Source organism: Nyctereutes procyonoides, unplaced genomic scaffold (genome assembly GCF_905146905.1).
Source record: "Nyctereutes procyonoides isolate TBG_1078 unplaced genomic scaffold, NYPRO_anot_genome, whole genome shotgun sequence".
NCBI lineage: Eukaryota > Metazoa > Chordata > Mammalia > Carnivora > Canidae > Nyctereutes > Nyctereutes procyonoides.
Window position 1 is genome coordinate 47322485 of NW_026575046.1, and position 19100 is coordinate 47341584.

The following is a 19100-nucleotide window of genomic DNA, read 5'->3' on the forward strand; positions in this document are numbered from 1 at the left end:
TTTTTGAAGGTTTTTAATTTTTTCTCTCCATTTCTGTTACTAATCATAAACTCCTCAGGATCCTGTCCAGGTGTTACCAAAAAATCAAGGCAGTGTCATGCTATGAATCATAAATATAAACTTTTGGTTAAGCTACTTAACCTCTGAGATTCATTTTTCTCATTTGAAAAATGCAAATAACCACACCTACAATATACAAAGCGGTTATTAGAAGTAAGTGAATAATAATTTTCATGTACAAAGTAGATAATAAGTGGTTGCTGTATCATGTTACTCACTTGCCTTTAAAAGAAAAAGCCTTAAAAAATAAAATTTTTAAAAAGCCTTAAATAACACCTCTGTTGTCTTTCAAATTAAATGTAATGTCTCAGCCCACTATTGGATGCCCTTGAGGAAGAGCTCACCCTACTTTGTCACCCTTCTGTCTTATGACTCCCTATATATTGTTTCACTCAAACCAAAAGTCCTGCTCCAGAATACAGCCTCCTCTTTTCATTGTGAGAACAAACTAGTAGTAACATCATCTTTTGAGCCCCTTGTGTTTTAAGAAAGTATTTGATGCTTGCATATATTTTTAGTCAATACCTAATTTTAATATCTACTTGATTTTAGTGGTTAAGACTCCAGCTCCTTGGGATCCCTGGGTGGCGCAGCGGTTTGGCGCCTGCCTTTGGCCCAGGGCGCGATCCTGGAGACCCGGGATCAAATCCCACGTTGGGCTCCCGGTGCATGGAGCCTGCTTCTCCCTCTGCCTGTGTCTCTGCCTCTCTCTCTCTCTCTGTGTGACTATCATAAATAAAAATTAAAAAAAAAAGAAAGACTCCAGCTCCTTGTTTATTTTCATACAGTAACTCCACAGTCATCTAGCCATGTGGCACTAGACACGTCACTTAATCCCTCACTATTCTTGTCTGTAAATGCAAATAATAATAGTAACTATAACAGTGAGGATAATAATATAACTATTATTATGAGGATACAAAACAGTAATTCATGTAACTAACACAGTAAATATCAGCTGTTTTTGTTATATGAGAATTTCTAGTTTTCTCATTCAACTCTGCAAGATATTTTACAAATAATGAGAAGGGTTGAGTGGCTCTTTTGAAGTAACAAAATAGGAAGTAATTGGAAAAGAGAAGATTTGAAACCAGAACTGACTCCAGAATTCCTGCCTTCCCACCACACCATGTGCCTTGTGCTGATCTCTCTATCTGAAAAATGTTCTTCCTTATACCTAACTAAAATAACTTTTCCAGGTTCATCTCAAGTTCTGTATCCTTCAGAAAGTCTCTATGATCCCCATCCAAATGTGATGTCTTCCTCAAAATCCTCATAGCAGGGACTCCTGGGTGGCTCAGCAGTTAAACTCGTCTGGCTTTGGCTTAGGCTGTGATCCCGGAGTCCTGGGATCGAGTCCTACATTGGGCTCTCTGCATGGAGCCTGCTTCTCCCTCTGCCTGTGTCTCTGCCTCTCTCTTTCTGTGTCACTCATTTGTACCCAGCATTGTGTTCCAGCAACTTATATACTAAATCATGAGAGCTTTGACAACAAGGTAGGGGTTACCCCTGAAACAGAATACTTTGCCCCAGGTCTACACCCTGTTTCGTCTGAAGCAGAGCACTTTGTACCCAATAGATATTTAATAAAATCACTTGAGTTAAACAGAGGGTCATTAAGGTCACAAATGGAAAATTCTGTCCAAGTCAATCCAAGAATAATTTACTTACTAACAAGTTTTTATAGCAGGTCCTGTAGTAGACACTGGGTTTAAAGAGATAAGCAAGGCAAAATCCCTGCCCTCAAGGAATTTAGTTTGATAAAAGTGCTTTGAAACCAGAAAGTGGTTTTTTTTAATTGGAGGCATTATAATTAATCAGATGAAAAAAAACACTTCAGTAATGCGAAGGAATTCTCATTTATTGTTCGTACAGATACAGTTGTCTCCTCCAGCTGCTGTACCAGTTTAGACTACATCGTCACCTACCTCTTCAAGCACATAGCAAAAGAGGGCAAGAAGCCACTTCGATGCAGTGAGGCTACCCAGGCCGGTCAGAGACTATTACATTTTATGCAGCAAAATCCAGATGTCCTACAGCAGGTAACTGGTGGTTGGTCACCTAGCTTAAGAAACAGAGTTTCCCAGACCCTGAATATCTCTTAGAGTAAATGGTCTTGTCAAGGCTCTTTACCAGTTATTCTCTAGGAGTATTTTCCCAGAAGATAGAGTAGCACACTAGCCCCACCTCAAGAAATCTCTTAAGTCATTCATCTTCTCCCAGTGAAGCTAGAATGCTAAAAAAAAAAGGATAGGTCTTCCAGAGGGCTGAGAGAAATAAAAGGCAAAGCCAGAACTAGAAACAGTCAGGCTCTGGTTTCTTTCCTGGAGCCTCTAAAAATGTCTTCTTAAGTTTGCCCTGTAAGTACTCTGGTACATCAGGAAACTGCCATTTGCTGAGCTCCTGGGTGGTGCCAGGGAGCTTTGCTGAGAACCTCCCATTCATCATACTGCAACTGGTCTTCTCCTCATTTAAGATACAAAATCAAGATTCAGATAGATCCTATTCCCCAGAACATTTAAGTAATAAATAATAAAGCCACAACTTCTTTTATTTTCAAATGTGCTTTGTGAGTGGCTAATATGAATTAAGTCCAAGTTTAATGTTTAATACTGTTTTTGAAAAACTCACTTCTGCAAATCACAGTAACAGCATGCATAAAAGTAAATAACACATGCCAGAAATATTTCAAAGAGAATAATAATACCATTTTTCTGTGGTGATACCATCACTATGATATTTTCCAGTTCCACTAACTGTGGAAACTTTATACTGCTTCCAGTTGTTTTAGTTTGCCAATATTATCTTCGTAATAGTTTGTGGTTTGCAAATGTAAACACTTTCAAGAAGGTCATTAGTCAACAAACAAGGTGCCTCTTGAGTAAAGAAATGATGAATGTACAATGAGCTAGCTTTTGGATGAGTTTTTCTTCCTGGCCTTTTTTTTTTTACAAATCTTCAAATTACATAAACTCATCTTTGGTGATGTCTCAGTTAACCTGTTGTTTTCCTGGCAAGGAGGTGCGTAATTAAGATTTTTGTGTAACTAGACAATATACTGTAGGCCTGTAGGTATTTGGTGTGACCCTGGAATTGTTATGACATGTTGGTGATAAAGAGTAAAGAGAAGAGATACGTAGCACATGTATTGAGGACTTTCTGTGCACAAAGTGCAAGAGCCACTGAGACTCATAGGACATAATTTCTCTCCTTGAAAAGTTCCTCTCAGGTGGGACAGAGAGGATTGATTAGTTATTAGGTAACTAATCAGTTACATGGTAATTTGATTAATATAGTGGTGACAGACATTGGCACTCTAGGTGAGGACTTTCAGAGAAATCTTCTCATTTACACCCCCACGACAGCGCTGAAATATGGATATCATCATCCCCTTTTTACAGATGAATAAATTGAGACACAGAGAGAGCAGCTGGGAAGTGGAATGTGAACCAAGGTCTGTTTGGCTCAAAAGCCCAGGTCCTTACCACTTACATGATTGATTCTCAAGGGCTTAGATGGTAGGGATAAGATCTCAGATTCACCAGAAATGCCATTTTAAACTATATATTCTATTGAGATTTGGGTGTACCCTTTCTTCCCCCTCCCCCACCTACCCTGCAGTAGCCTCTAATACTGCCAAGTATTCCTGATGTCTTAGGGTCTGGAAGAGCTAGACCCTAATGACTCTGTACTGTCAGGAATGTGTCATAGCCCTCAGGTGTTCTGTAAGGAGAAGGCTGAAAACCACAGATTTAAAGCATGTAGCCAGTGGAGAAATAAATGCCCATGGATTGGCCAGAATTAGACCCAGCCCCTACCCCACCGTGGCAAATGATAAGTCCACCACTAGATCCCTCTTGCCAGCACTCAACTTGATCACAATAATGTCCCATAAACTTTGGTAGAAACTTTCAGGTTGGTAGATTTTACCCAAATCAATAGGCTATTATCCTAGACAAATACCATCAGACCATGCAGATCAAGTGATGTGGTTGTACAGGAGACAATCAAGTTTGTTTTTACTCAGAATTACCATGCATTTGTTGGTTTAAGTAATTTCTGTGCGTTAATAATACTTAGTAATCCTTTACTTTATAAGAATATGACTCAGTAGTGATATATCTTTATTAACAGTGGAATACATTCTATTTATTTGGAATGTAGGCTTTCAGATAGCATTTTAAATATTAATGACTGGTCTCTGGTAGTCAGCATAAATATGATTTGCATTAGCACTAGGTTATATCATCTTGAGTGCCTCTGATGTCAACTGTTGGGTATAGTAATATCTGACATCATCTCCTTAGGTCACTGACAACTTTGACCTCTATTCTTATGCACAGTTTCTGTCGTCTCAAAAGCTCTTTTGAATTGATTTGAAATTTTGACTCTTCCCTTTATGAGGCAGTAAAATTGATAATTATTCAGATGGGAACTGAGCGCTGAGTGAAAAATCAATTCAACCCGCTCTCTGCTGCGTATAAAATTACTTCTGAGTCGGCTGGACTGAACGGATGGCCAGAGTAAAAGCAGCAGGCAGGAGCAGTGGGAAGAATTAGCTGGACAGAGCTAATAGCCTGAAGGGGTGGACTCAGAAAAGAGGGAGTGGGCCAGTTGGGGGTTATTATGAACAAGGATGGGCCCCATTGATCATCTGTTTACATCAGCTTTCCAAGACCTTATAAATCAGCCCTGAAGAGCAGCAGAACTCAAGATTCGGCATCTTACCAGAGGGACTTTGTATTAGATTATTCTCATTTTCACACTCAGATGAAAAGTGAGCCATTGATTATTCATTGGTTGCCCATTAAATGCTGTTTTTACAGATGATTTGCCTATCACTGAAGGTAATGAACAAGGTGGCTGCTTTATAACTCGAGGTTTCAGTTTTCAAGGCATCTGTTTCGGTTAAGTAATGCCTAACCCTATTAAAAGAAATGGGTTACAAATTGCTTAACAGTGCTGAAAAACTAGACCCTAATGACTAGTTGTGCTTGGAGTTTAGAGAGGATTTGTCAGCTCTTTAAACTGATGCAATGATACTGCAATTATTTACTAGTTTGAACTGTTTTCCCCCCAACCTGGATGTATATTGCTGGAAGTGTAATTGCATGAAGGGTGTCAGTTCCAAACTGCAAAAGTTTCTCTCCTCAAGCTTCCACAGCAAACAAAGCATGAACCCACATTTAAAAGGTTTTCCAACATCCTTGCAGGACTTTCGATTGGTGTACAACAGCCTGGGAAGCCTAGTTTCAGCACCTCTCACCTGGAAATGCGCTAATTGTGACCCCTTATGTAGCTTTATATCTTCAGTGTTTTAAAAATATTCTCCAAATCCTCTTCCATAATCTGTAAACAAATCTAACTTTGCTACCATTAAATTTAGTCCATTTGAAAATCCACTGTAATTAAGTGAATCTATTGCAAATAAGAATTACAGTCTCGCCAGCATTCCTTGGACTTAACAACTGAGGAAAACCCAGTTTACATATATTAAGAATAAATATTCCCCATGTGTTTTTATGCCATTAGAAAGATAAACTAAGACTTTAAGAATAAGCCAATAGTAACAGTGATTAGGCACAGATCTGCTACAGTAGTTTAGAAAATTAAATTTCTATGTGAATTCTTTTCAGTTTTATCTGTGGTCATGTTAAGTGTTTGCATCCATAAGCTTTAGATCAGCATTCATTTAGTTATATCACAGAGGGAAAGATTTGTCCAAATTATGTAAGTGGAGGAGTGTGTCTTGTAGAATTAGAGGGGCAGTTCAGAGATGCGGCTGATTCTTTTTCAGATTATAAGAATAGGACACTGATGCCAAATGCTTCTCTAAATCAGAATTGCAGCTCTCAGGAAGTACTCCAGAAAGATGGGCACCCTCCTCAGAAGTAGAACCAGGACTATGTGGTGGTCAGTGTTAGATTATGCCATTAACTTACTAACAAGGGATTTTTTAGCAATGATATTCTCAAAAATCTGAATACATTGAAGGGAAGAATTAGAACATTTAGGTTTGAATTTATCTCACCCTCATCTATTTAACTATTTGGTATAAGTCAGCTATAATAACCCCCCCCAAAAAAAGTTCTAATTATGATTTTATCTCTCTTTCACTCCCTCCTTCAGTTCTCACCCCCCCCCCCCCCCCCCCGCCCATCCACCCCCAACTTGGGATTTAACGGCAAATTGTGAAGAGCTGTCAGGAGCTATAAGACTCATACTTGAGTAGGGGTGTATGCTGAAGGAACATTCACCCGTTTCCTCAATCAGTCAGTCAATCAATGAAAATTGCTTTTGTTTGGTGCTCTTCATGACATGCATCCCAAAGTGAATTATAGCAAAAGGGAACTCATCTGCTCTTTTCTCATTTTTGTGTTTAGATTGAAATGATACTGCTCAACATTTTGACATACCATACAAGACATCTTTCATACTTGAGATTTCATTCCCTAATACTAAGTAGGAGAAAGTGCAGTCGCCTATTTAACTGATATTGAGATTTTTGCCTATAGAACCTCAGCAGCACTCTCACAGTGGGAAACACTTAAGCAGATGAAGTATATTCATGCCTCTCATCCTCTTAAAAATAATTAGCTAGATTTTCTATTGTTAACTAAAGATATTTCCAGTGGACCCTAAATAGAAAGTGTGCCCTCCACATGACCCATTAGCTCTGTCTCATGGATTTGCCACTTTATTAGCAAAAATACGGCTGTAGATTGGTACCAAAAACACATTATGAAGAAACATTCACAATTGGATCAGAGGACAACATGGATATAGAAGTTTTAAAGGAAGCCAGGATTAGGTCAATAGACACCAAAAGTAGGACATGGGAACTCACATTTCAGGACAGAACTGGTTTTTGCACATGCTGCCATGATCTTGGTCGTCTTCACAGTACTCTGTGCATGGGCTGTATATTTATTTCTAGGGGAAAAAAATAGGCAAAATATAAGCGCTTACTGTGTACAGGCACTAGCTTAAGCTTTTTACATATGCATGTAATATGATTTAATCATTATAGTATGTCTGTGAAGCACTGCTACTATGATTGCATTTTGTAAATATAGAAACTAAGGCACGAAAAGATTAAGTAGGTAACTTTCCCAGGGTCACACATAGTAAGTGGAAAAACTAAAATTCGGGCCTGTTGAACTCTATAGAGTTCACATGCTTAACCACAAAGCTATAGTTTGTTGGTGGCTACTAATGTGAGATAGTATGTATGTTTTCAACACTCACACTGAGGCAGGTTGAGCTTTCCAGCAATTCCCACTTCGGCCATCCTTAAGGTAGAATGATTTAGAGCAGTATTCCTATACCCCAACTTTGTACTGCAGCAGGGTGAAACAGATGGGCAGTGACCTAAAGAGACAGTGGGCAAGGGAGAGGGAGGTTGTTTTGCCAGCTGGTATGGAGAGTCTTGTGCTTCCCGCCATCACTGAGGCAGAGCGAACAAACATTCCTCTCCTTTCCTCTACACCCACAACTAAGCCTTAATTCTATAGCCTGACACTGAAAATATAAAATGGAGTGGGACGTGTAACCTCAAGGAGGCCAGAGTCTAATAGCGTCACTATCTCATTATGTTCCCTTGTTCCTTTCCTTCAACGTCTTTGAGGTAGCTCTTGAAGTTTGCTCCAACCTGGTTTTTCTCAGAGGCAATATGGCAGCTGTGAAATGAAGGTGGCGAAGCAACAGGTGCTCTGTATCCGTCCTCTGTACCCACTGCATCTCATCTTCATCCTCACTCTTACCCCTGACTCATTAGTATAGAATGCCAGTTGTCACCTCTTTCTGGTTCCAAACAGCTTCTCTTCTCTAAAAGAAACTTCTACTATTGGGTACCATTAGAGCTCTTAAGAGCTTCTCACATTAGCAAGTCTCAAAGTGATAGCTCTGAGCATCCCTCTCCCTGTCCTTTCCATTCTACAAAGTATCACAAACTAAGGTGCCTTAGAGAGCCAAGCAGAAAACTTGAAACTTAGGAAAGAAACCTAAGTTGAGTACACATCCTGGTCCTATAGCAGGAGCCTCCACACAGGGCCAGCTCATTCTTACCCTGCAAAAAGGTAGGACCCAGTGTTACCTCCCTCCCAAAGAAAACCAGAAATCCAGGTTTTTAATGTTGACCACTGACTGAAAATTTAAAATGAAACAAAAAAGGAGAATGCTCTGCAGTCCAATGCTATATGTCTGGTTACCAGTTTTCCACCAATGTATTATGTAATCCTAGAGGATTTCAGAACTAAGATCTCCCCAGGCATGATCCCTGATATTTCTCGCAGCCATCTCATGTGGCAGTGCTGATGTTTGGGTAATTTTTGAAGCACACTTTTTTGATTACTTGTTTAAAAAGGATGCTGTTATTTTGCTCTTACATTTGATTCTATACATAGGTCTCTATTAAAATTTAAAGAGGGCATTTATTTACATTTGGGTAGTGTCTTTGCATACAGAATGGATGCATTAAACAGGCAATGAAACTCAGTTAACACCTCCCAAACATTTTTTTCCCCAAACATTTTTTTAATCTTGAAATAACTGTATTTGAGACAAATATTAAAGTTCAGTTTGGTCAAGTAAGTGTGTGTGTGTGTACATGCGGTCTAATTACTAAATCAGAATATCAGAGAGGACCACGGTTGGAGAAAAGTAACTAGGCAACAGCCACATAATAAAAGTCCAGAAGGGAGTAAAACACATACAAATGATGAATTTGTGACCGCTACCCCTAAAAATTAGGTTAGAAAGTTAAAGTATTTAATAATAAAAATAGAAAAACATAGTTTTTTTATTAAAATGGAATCTTATCTGTGATATTATAAAATCATGTATCCATCTTTAGAAAGATGATTCTAGTCCAAATTTTTTTGTTATATACCCTATCTTTGCCATTTTGGTTGTATTTTTATTATGGAAATATTTGTTGAATGACTACTTCAAGTATAACCCAAAAAATGGTATTTAAAACAGAAAAATCAGTTAAGAGAAAAACCTATTCTTGATTTATGAATCATCAAACTATCATCAAAACTGTAATAATCTGTCTTCAGTGGAGTACTTTTTCTTCCCCAAAGATCTCCCAGCTTGATATTTGTCTCAGCATCTAGCAGAGTCTAACACTTTGTGATGGTCAATGAATGTCTGCAAAACAAACCCCCTAAAATTAATTTGCAGAATTACAATCCTTAGGCAATGACTTTGGGTTTCAAATCCAGCATGGTTACAGACTGCTATGTAATAAACGAGATGGGAATGCTAAAATGAGACTATGTGTTTATATACTATATAATGAGCCTGCTGAAACTCCACAAGAAAATTTCATCTTAAACATGGGTGAAGAAAGGAATAATCACTTCAGGTATTATTTCAAATGGTTAACGGAACAGAGAAGTGTTGTTGTTTCTTGTTTTTTGTTTTGTTTTGTTTTTGTTTTTGTTTTTTTAACTAGGACATGTGTTTTTCTACCTCTAAGCACAGTTTAAAGATGTAATCCATTGATGGCATAACTTGCCTTATTAATTGAAAGGGACGGAATCTACCAGATGTAGCCCAAACCAGCAGAGAGTTGGGTGACTAAGCAACAGCAGAGACACCATATTGAATGAGCCAGAATTCAGTCTCCAAGTCATTTATTTCAACCAGTGACAATACATTGAAGCTCCTGTGCCTCAGCAGTGATTGATGGTTTAATATCATATATAATTTTTTTTAATGAAGGAAAAACCATTTAAATATGTTACCATTTGCACTGGTATTCTCCTATGTACATAACTGCATTTAATCATTATGGGGATTGTTTTTATACTTGTGTAATTTGTATCCAAGAAATAACTGTCAAAGCCATCTCATGCTGTTGCTGGAAATGGTACAGTGTGCTTCATACTTGAATAGATTCATTCTTCCCTGCACATAATTAAGAGTGTTGGAGCTCTCCCTGCCACCACATAGGAATTCCATGTTTACATTTCTGAGAATGAAAAATTAGCCACAATGTGCTTTTTCAAGTTCCCATTTTCTGGGGCTATGATATTTAAGTACCTTAGTTCTGTACCAGTGTATGATTTGAAGAGTTTGATTTTAGGACTTTTAATATTAAAATGCATAATAAAATTTTATTATCTAATTACAAGAGGGTTTAGCCTCTTATTAAAGTTGCTAAATCAGGCCTAGATTAGCATCATAATAACACAGTTTGACATGGAATACTCAAAAGTCAAGTTCGAAGGAAGGGACAGGGTTTTTTGTTGTTTTAGAGGGTTTTCTCCTACACCCACCCCTTGCACAATATAACAAGGATGAAATGCATGTATGGAAACAAACAAGGAGCAATTTGGGACGCTGGAGAAGGAGTGGAGGTGTCAGCCTAGGACAGTACCCTTAGGCAAGGCAGCTGGTATATGTAGCCTTTTGTTTATCTGCTACTGGTTTATGTAGCCTTTAGGCCGGCACCAGAAACAATCACTCCTACAGGGTCAGCTGCTGGTCAGAAGCAAAGTAAGAAAAGATTTTGCGTTCAAACGCACAGCCATAATTTCTGTACAGCTGGCACCTGCTACTGGTGCACAGCATGAAGGTGAAAGGTCAAAGAGGCAGTTGTTCAAAACTCAAGAATGGCTTAAAGGGACTTGTAGATTAATCTGCTTTATTAACTTCTGTATATTAGATAACTATTGCTGTGAATGACAGTACATCTTTTTTAATAAGTCGCATCTCTTTCTCTTTTAAATTAGCTTTTGAGTAATGAATATTAAATAGAAAGCATTTCAAGGGTAATTAAATGAAAACAGAATGATGTCATTTTACAATTATATTTGTATGTTTATAGAATAGGGGAAGTATAATGTTTTCCAAAGAGCTAGAAAAAAGAAAAAGAGCCAGCTCTTCATAAAGAAGAATTTGAAATAAGTAAGTCACATGTCCATTAGTTTTGTATTTCAACTAAAATATATGATGTAGTTTGTGACTTAGCATGAAGTCATTGGGTGCTAGTGGCTTGATTCAGCATTCCCAGGGGCTCCAAGTATTTTCTTTATGAATTAAAGTGACTGCAATCTGTCACTGTTCTTTTATCTACAGTTGAGCCCAGTTTTGCTATGTAGTCTGCAGCAAATGTTCTCAGAATAGCAAAGGAGTTGTAAAAGATGAACAACAGCCATACCTTTACCTTCATATTCATATAAAACAGAACATTGCATATGGAAAAAAAATGCAGTTTTACACAGGTTTCACCCAAAATAATTAGGCATGCTAATAACAAATCCTTCACTCAGTATGGCAAATGGCAAGCAAGATAGTTTTCAGCCTCTTCATTAATGGTGATTGGCGTAATTGGCTATCATTATAAATTAAAAGTTCCCTAAATGTATCCTTTTTGAAAGCCTTTGCAAGGAAAATTTCTAATCTATAGATCAAATACTGACACGAACTCTAGGGAAGTGCTCACAATTTGTTTTCTTCTTCTTTTTCTTTTTTTTTTTTAGAGCAAGAGCATGTGTGTACGTGTACAGGATGGGGGGCAGGGGAGGGAAAGAGAGAGATAATCTTAACCAGGCTCCATGCCCAATGCAGGGCTCAATCTCAAGACCCTGAGATCATAAACTGATCAAGAGTCAGACACTTAAACGACTGAGCCACACAGGCACCTTCACAATCTGTGTTCTAAAAGGATGGTTTTGTCTGCTCTCACAAATTCTGCAGATGATATCTTATCTTTTTATGCTGACACAGTGCAGGTAGCAGCAGTTAGTCTATTTCACAAACAGAAGTTATGCAGGATTAGCACTCCCCAAGTTATAACACAAGTGCAATCTTTCTACTCTGAGCAGTGTTTCTGTGACACGTGAATATGACACCTGAGGCCATCTTCCTGTGTCACACCCAAGCCATCCCAGGGCTCACCAGAAAGATCCCTAACTTGTATGAACATCACAAAGAAGCTAATTATCTTGACCAGAAAAGATTAAGTTAGAAGTGCATCCTCACCCAAAGTGAAAGAACTTCCACACCTCCTTCTTAAAGATCTAGACTTTCCCTCCATCCTGTAATAGAAGCCTTATTTCCTGCAGGGTTGCTAAGACCTAAGAGGTCACTATGGAGGAGCAACCTCAGACTCAGATGATGGTGGTGATGAATGATTATGATGAGAAAGAAGTGTGGAAATAATTATCATATGCTAGGCTCTGTTCTAAGTGCTTAAATATATATATATTTCTTATTCATATTTGTATTTGTATTCATAAAGTTGTACTGCTTTGTGAGGCAGATACTCTTTTCTACATTTTACAATCAAAATATCATAACTGCGGCTTCAAGAAGTCAGGGAGCTCGGTCACTATCATGCAGCTTCTAAGTAGCAGCACCTTGTGCTCTTAACTACCATACGATACTATTTGACCTAGAGACAGGATTGGTAGAACAGGAGGGAGCAGGGTGGGACACCCCACATTCATTCATGGGTCAATCCTTGATCGAGCCAAGGGCCCTTCCTTTGAGAACTGATTAGACAAGAAGTAAGCACTTGACCCAGGTTGGCTCACTGAGTCTTCTTCCCTGGACTTAGAAACTGGCATTTAGAAGTTATTGGTCAGCCTCTGGTCTTCACTTGACTTGAAGACTTGAAAAACCAAGAGCCATGTGGCTGCCGTCCCCTGCTACATTGCGCAGAGAAGTCAATGACAAGAGAAAAACTTAGCTGGCATGCTGGGAGGATCTTGAAGGAGGCCAACAGCCCCAGAGAAAGACTGAGAAAGACTCCACAGGCCTTCCTGGGGCCTTCCCAGCCACCAAGCGACCCAGCTGCACTGCCTAATCCAGGGATCCTCAGGTCACCCCATTTAGACCTGAGTTTTGTCTGTGGTAGTTGCTGTCCTCACAGCCAAAAGATTCCTGACTCAGGGAAGCGTGAGGACAAAATGGACAATGAGTATAGACTCACCTAACACAGAAGAGGGATTTAGTAAATATATAAAACTTGAAAAACAACGTACAGGTACCAGTAACTTGTTTATGTCCCCTAAGGAGAACATATCCCTGCTGTTCATACGTATAAATGTGAAAAGTGTCGTTTCTAGGCCATGACTTCAGCGAAATTACCTAGGTCTTCCTAGTCCCACACGTGTGTTCTACCTTTCTTAGAGTTCCTTGTGCTATACACATTCTCAAGATTACAAACCTTCACTAATTGGGGGGGAGGTGGGTTACAGTGTAATGTGGATTTGATTCTTGGCTTCAAACTGACTTTTCCTACACACCCTAGACATTTGACCTTGTGATGGCAAGAATAAAAATAAGCTTCAGGACTCTTTCCATTGATATATATATATATATATCTTAGGCAAATAACTTGTCCAAAAGTCAGAAAAAAACAATAAAATAGCAGTACCGAGACTATACTAAGGCTTTTTGTCTCTAGATCTCACATAGCTTTTACCTTACCAGGGCTTTAACCTACTCTTCTTTGCTGGCATTTCTCTAGCCTTTATCTCTCCAAGTGACATTGTGAATGGTATGAGAAGCTTTGTGAGTTTCTTGAAAGAATGGTACTGTAGAAAGTTAGGGTCAGCTTAATGATGGCTTGATTTATTCATTTTACAGTTATTACTGGTTTTTCATATACTTGAAGGGTAAATAATGGGAAATTTTCCCAAAGCATATTAGTATGCTAGAGTTGTGAACTGAGCTTTCATATTCATTTTCTGTCTTAATTCTTGGAGAATTTAACCAGCAGCAACCATTGGTGAGGCTACAAGTTCATCTAATATGTTCATGAAAACTTCTTATTTGATTACAGTGTGATCACTACTTACAGAACAAGGTAAAGATTCCCAAATCCTCTGGCCTGTCATGAGTTACTGCTACTTTGTAGCTTGCTTTGCAATCAAGAATGCAGCTCTTGCATGTTAATTCTTCATCTCGTGATACTTAGGAAGCTATAGACAGTGCTTTCAGACTGAGGAAATTCCATCCTCCTTTCAGAGTTTGATTTGCTAATTCTAATTCTGTATTTGTGAAGACTTTCTGCTTTACAACAATCAGAGCAGACCAATTCTGCAGTCCATGCACCTGGCTTCAAATACCAGTTATGCTACTTCCTAACTGTATCCTTGGGTATTTATTTTACCTCTACCAACATACCAACACCTCAACCAGGGTGGTTCTCAGCCTCACTGGAACTGGCCCCCAGGCTCAGGTCATTGAACTAGTCATTCCTGAGGTTATGCCTAGAGTTCCCAAGACTTTACCCAAGACCCATCATCTTCACTCTTCCCCTTTCTGTCATTCCTCAGCCTGCCCCATAACTTTGAACACTGCTACCATGGAAAAGAAAAACATTTAAGTGCATACTTAGTTGAGGCCATGCGAATAAGGAATGTGAAGTAAACTGCCAAGAAGGAGCAATGAGAAGTGCAAGGCCTAGAGGGAATTCTCGCAGGCCCCAGAGAGATGCACCAGAAAGAAAACCCTCAGCAAGAGCTCTGTGTTAATGCCCATACTTAATGTGGCATCTAGTTTTAGATAGGATGAAGAAGTTCCACTCAGGGAACTAAAAGCGTCAATTAGAGTTAAGTGCATTTAGGGATGATTTCTCAAAGACCCTTTAGGATTGGAAGGAAATGACTTGATGGGTGGACAGTAAGAGATTGATAAATACTTGGGCTCCATGAGCTTCTTAAGGCCAGAAGGATCACATTTTATTCAATTCCATACCACAATGCCTGGCACACAGTAGGCTCTCAGTAATGCTTTGACCATTGAATAAGTGTGAGAAATGAAGATGGAGAGGAAAAGAGGGAGGGAGAAGCCCCTAGCACGGCACCCAGTGGATAGTAAGCATGTAATATGTATGTGTTGCCTGTGTGCACCTAGCACATAGCAAGCACTGATAGTAGAATATTAGTGACTTGAAACATGTGTAGGTGAAAGAAACTTAGTACATAACAAGAGGGGCTCATAGCCTCCGCCAGAGGCCTAGCCTGTATTGGAGTCTGCACATTAAGGGAGAAGCTCTGCCCTCTACAAATGATGTGTTCTTGTCCCACAGAAGGAGCAAACCCTCCCTCCCCAACCCCATCTTTTTTCCCTGAGCCCCCTGCATCATGGGGAGGCTGGAAACAAATTGACAGAAACCTGGAGGAAGGGAATTCGAGTGATTTAGGAGAATGGAAGGCCTGGTTTATGGGGCCAGATTAAAGAAGCTAAATATGTATAGCCTGCCTAAGTGACAACTAAATGGGGCATTTGATAAGTCTATAAATACTTGGAAGATGTAAATGCCAAGGAGGAAAGGGAATTACTTAGCATGGCACAATGGAGTATTGGCATAATGGGATATTATTAAGAAAGGGAAAATGAAGGTTGAACATCAATAAAAAGCTTCCTGACAAAGAGAACCGTTCGTGACAGAGGACACTAGTAAGTTACGTGCTGTGGGCCAAGGGAAATAGTGGCAGTGCCATTTCTCAGGGTTTTGGCAACAGAGCCAACAAAGAGGGAGGGGAGATCCAGCCTGAGTGAGGTGGTATCCTTCTGTGTCTGTGGTCTCCCAATCCTGCAACAGGAACCAAGCTGCATTTTCTTAGGGAAGTCCAAGGGCCCAGGCCTCCTAAAGCATCAGACCATCTGGAGAGGGGCTCCACCAGCAGTTTCCCTGTCTTCTGTGTCACCACCAGCTTCATTTAACTTGAATAGCACCCCATTGCCTGCAAGTTAAGGCCCATGCTTTGTAGCACCCAGTACAAGGCCCTTCGCAAGACCTGGTCCCTGCCTACCTAATCAGCCTCCCCTGCCACTGCCACCCCCTCCACATACTGTCCAGTCCCGCAGAACCACTCGCCGTCCCCCAAAGACTTCTCCGGACCTTTGCACCTACCCGGCCTTCTTCCAGCCTGTCTGCCTGTCTTGCTTATTCTCTACGACAGCTCCGCATGTCACCTGTGAAACCTTCCTTGCCTGTCCCCCACCCCCAGGCAGAGTTCATCAGCCTCTTCTGGGCTCTCAGAGCCTTCAGTGCAAGCTTCTGCTTGTGGCACTTGCTATGCTGTGTTGTCATGGTTTATAAACTGTATCTCTTTCACAACTTGACTGTGAGCTCTTTTGAGGGCTGGGACTGTGTCTTGTTCATCTCTGTGTCCCCAGGGTGTGACACAAAGCTTGGCACAAAGCAGGTGGTCAGGCAATGTCTGAATAAGTCAAGGAACAGCATTCTATTCCTATCATTCCTTAAGCTTCCTAGATAATTATTAGGACAAACGAGCTTCCAAATCTCAATAACGTATTTGAATCATCTCCTTGGCCTCCTGGCCAGCACTCTCTGCCATTTAGACAACTATAAATAAAAACCCTCAAATCTGAAAGGCAGCCTGCTGTCCTCTGTGGTTTAAACAAAAACTCCAGACTAATCTTTAATGGAAAATGCTTCCGAGGGCCCTGTGAATGTGCCACAAAAATACTTTTTTCTACCCACACAAAATCATTTGAACATAATAAGTAAAATAATCCTCCACTGTTGGTTATGAAGATTTTTAGGTCCATCTAACTAAATCCCTTCAGGAAATCAGGGAGAATGTAGTGACAGATGAGAGACAATGAAACATTGGACCTCCTACTGTAAGGATAATATATTTATTATGAAATACAATATTCATTGCACTCTGCTTGGATGACTGCATGAGATGCCCTCGTGCCATTATGCCTGATATTGCTGTGTTTTGAAATACGATATTCATTGGGAACTGTTGTGATGACTGTTCAATAAAGTAGCATGCTATTTCCCACTCCCTTCCCTGATTCTGAATGGCCTCAGTTAGAGTTTACTTTATCACTGAATATTTAATATAAACATGCTTGTAGTCTTCCCCAGCATGCATATATATGTACGCCGGTTGGGGTTCATTTCACTGCTCCTTATTTTCCGAGTTCACTGTTGGACCGTGGGTCTGTGAGACGACAGCAGCCTCTCCACCGCACTTAGTGCTCCAGGGGCCCTCTAGCACCCAGCCCCTTCTCTCCACCGGCAGTCTTGAATTGGAGGCCATGCTCTTAAAGCTCCGATTCTATCTACAGCCTCAGTGGCAGGTTATATTTCTTGGAAAGATCTTGTTGCCTGGGAAGAAAATGGGATATGCTCCCAAGGCTTCTGACCACTCCTCTCTGTCTCTGCTACCAGACTTGCTGGGGCCCTCACCATCTCTCCACTGGACTTTTGCAGTAGTATCTCAACATGTTACCTTGTTGCCTTGCTCCAGTCTCCCATCAGTCATTGTTCTAAATGCCGGAGCTCAGCATTATTCAGAAATCCTTTGAAGACTGCCCTTTAATGTACTGGCCCAGACTCATTTCTGCATTGAGTGTGACTGTGAAGACCTTTAGAGCCTGGACTCGGCCCAGCCTTCAGCTCCCCGCCCTCAGCTCTGCTCCTTTCTACTCAAAAGAAAATTTTCCAAAAGCTTCCTGTACAGGGGCTAGCTGTTCCTCAGACATCCCAAGCCCTGTCTGCCTTGTCTTTCCTCATTTTATTTCATCTTCCTAATACATCCTTCTTCCCTGGTGATGCTTACATGCATCTTTTAAGGTTCAAGTTAAATATCACCCATCCTAGGAAGATAGACTGGTCTTTTTAGGCAGACTCCTAGCACATGTGCCCCTCTCTCTAGAGCTTGAACACATTTTTGCTAATTTAGGGGCCCCCAGAGGCCAGTAGAGGTCATTAGAGGTTCTAGAACCTGGCTGTATGGCACTCATTCATTTGGGAATAAAAATTAGAGGAAAATGTCTTTGGAGGTGAAGGCTATTTCTCTACATAGAGATTTTCCCAACATTCCCACCAAGAGGAAATGTTGATGATCCTTTTGACAAGTGATGTTTAATTTTTACATCAAATGGAAAAGTGTTCTGTTTGATGCTGGCAAGAGCAGAGTGAGAAAGAGTTTCCCAAATAGTGCTGAGTGGCAAACCCTGCAGACTTCCAGTGCCCCAGGATTTCTGCTTTTATTTTAATGCAGCAAGCTGCTTTATGAGATCTGCAGCCACTTGAAATATGATTTACTACTCGTAAAAAGTTTCAAATGGATAATGAAGATTCAAGAATGAGACTCACAGTGTAGCGTAGTCAATTTTGTTGCTCTTGCTCTCCAGTACATCTCTGCCATTGAAATGAATTATTTATTATAATTTATTTCAACCATGGAAAATAAAACTGTTTTCATTGTGATGTGCACTGTAACGTTCAGAGTAGAGACATTACATGCAGTACTCTCAATTAATTAATCCTGAAGTTTCATCCCAACTTTATCTTCTTTCTTATAAGCCAGAAGACTGGCAGGTAATTCTTTCCCCAATAAACTATGATTAAAATGAATGTTTTCAGAACTAGGGGTAATGTTGGTAATGGAGAAAATTGAGACACCAGCAAAACTAGGTTGTGTATTTCCTTAGATTTTACAGTGGATGAAGGAGGTTTTTTTTAATATCTAGGCAATTTATCACTTGGAGAAAAAGCACCCTTTAACTTTGTGTAGGAGGGAGTGGGGGAAGAGAGTGATGTTGGATTAGATGTGGAAATACGCACTGCTAATTCAGGACCAAAAACAGCTTAGTTAACCAGCCATGTAATACCTTTATTGGTAAAAGGATTTTTTGCTTTTTTTTTTTTTTTTTTTTTTTTTTTTTTTTTTTTTACTTCAAGAGCAAAGCTAGCATTCTGTAAAGGCCAAGTAGGCAGGACTCCCAAATGACTTTCCAAAGGAGAATGGGTCACCTATAATTGATTGCAATCTCGTTTCTTTAAAAAAAAAAAAAAAAAGAGGCTCACTGTATCTTGCATTTTGTTCGATTTTTTTTTCATTTAAAGTGCTAAATACTTGGTACTATTATTATGCTGTAAAGACACAATAGGTATTTAGGAAAGTGCTTAATATGTACAGATATTAAAAGATTTAATGTAACATAGATGGTGAGGCTTAGTTAATCCAGGCAGGAAAATATATGCTTGTCTATTGCTTTCATTTTTCATAACATTCCACTAATATCAC

The 19100-nt window shown here is 39.7% G+C and overlaps 1 protein-coding gene across 4 annotated transcripts in view; it reads left to right on the top strand.

Moving 5' to 3' along the window:
- RANBP17 (RAN binding protein 17) overlaps positions 1-19100 on the top strand; it is a 310647-nt gene that overhangs the window by 281011 nt on the left and 10536 nt on the right. For 3 of the 4 annotated variants that reach the window (XM_055325097.1, XM_055325099.1, XM_055325100.1), the window contains one exon: positions 1936-2102. The exons of the other annotated variant lie outside the window; for it this stretch is intronic. In XM_055325097.1, the coding sequence (XP_055181072.1) occupies positions 1936-2102 (167 nt within the window). The remainder of the gene's footprint in view (positions 1-1935; positions 2103-19100) is intronic. 4 annotated transcript variants of the gene reach the window in all.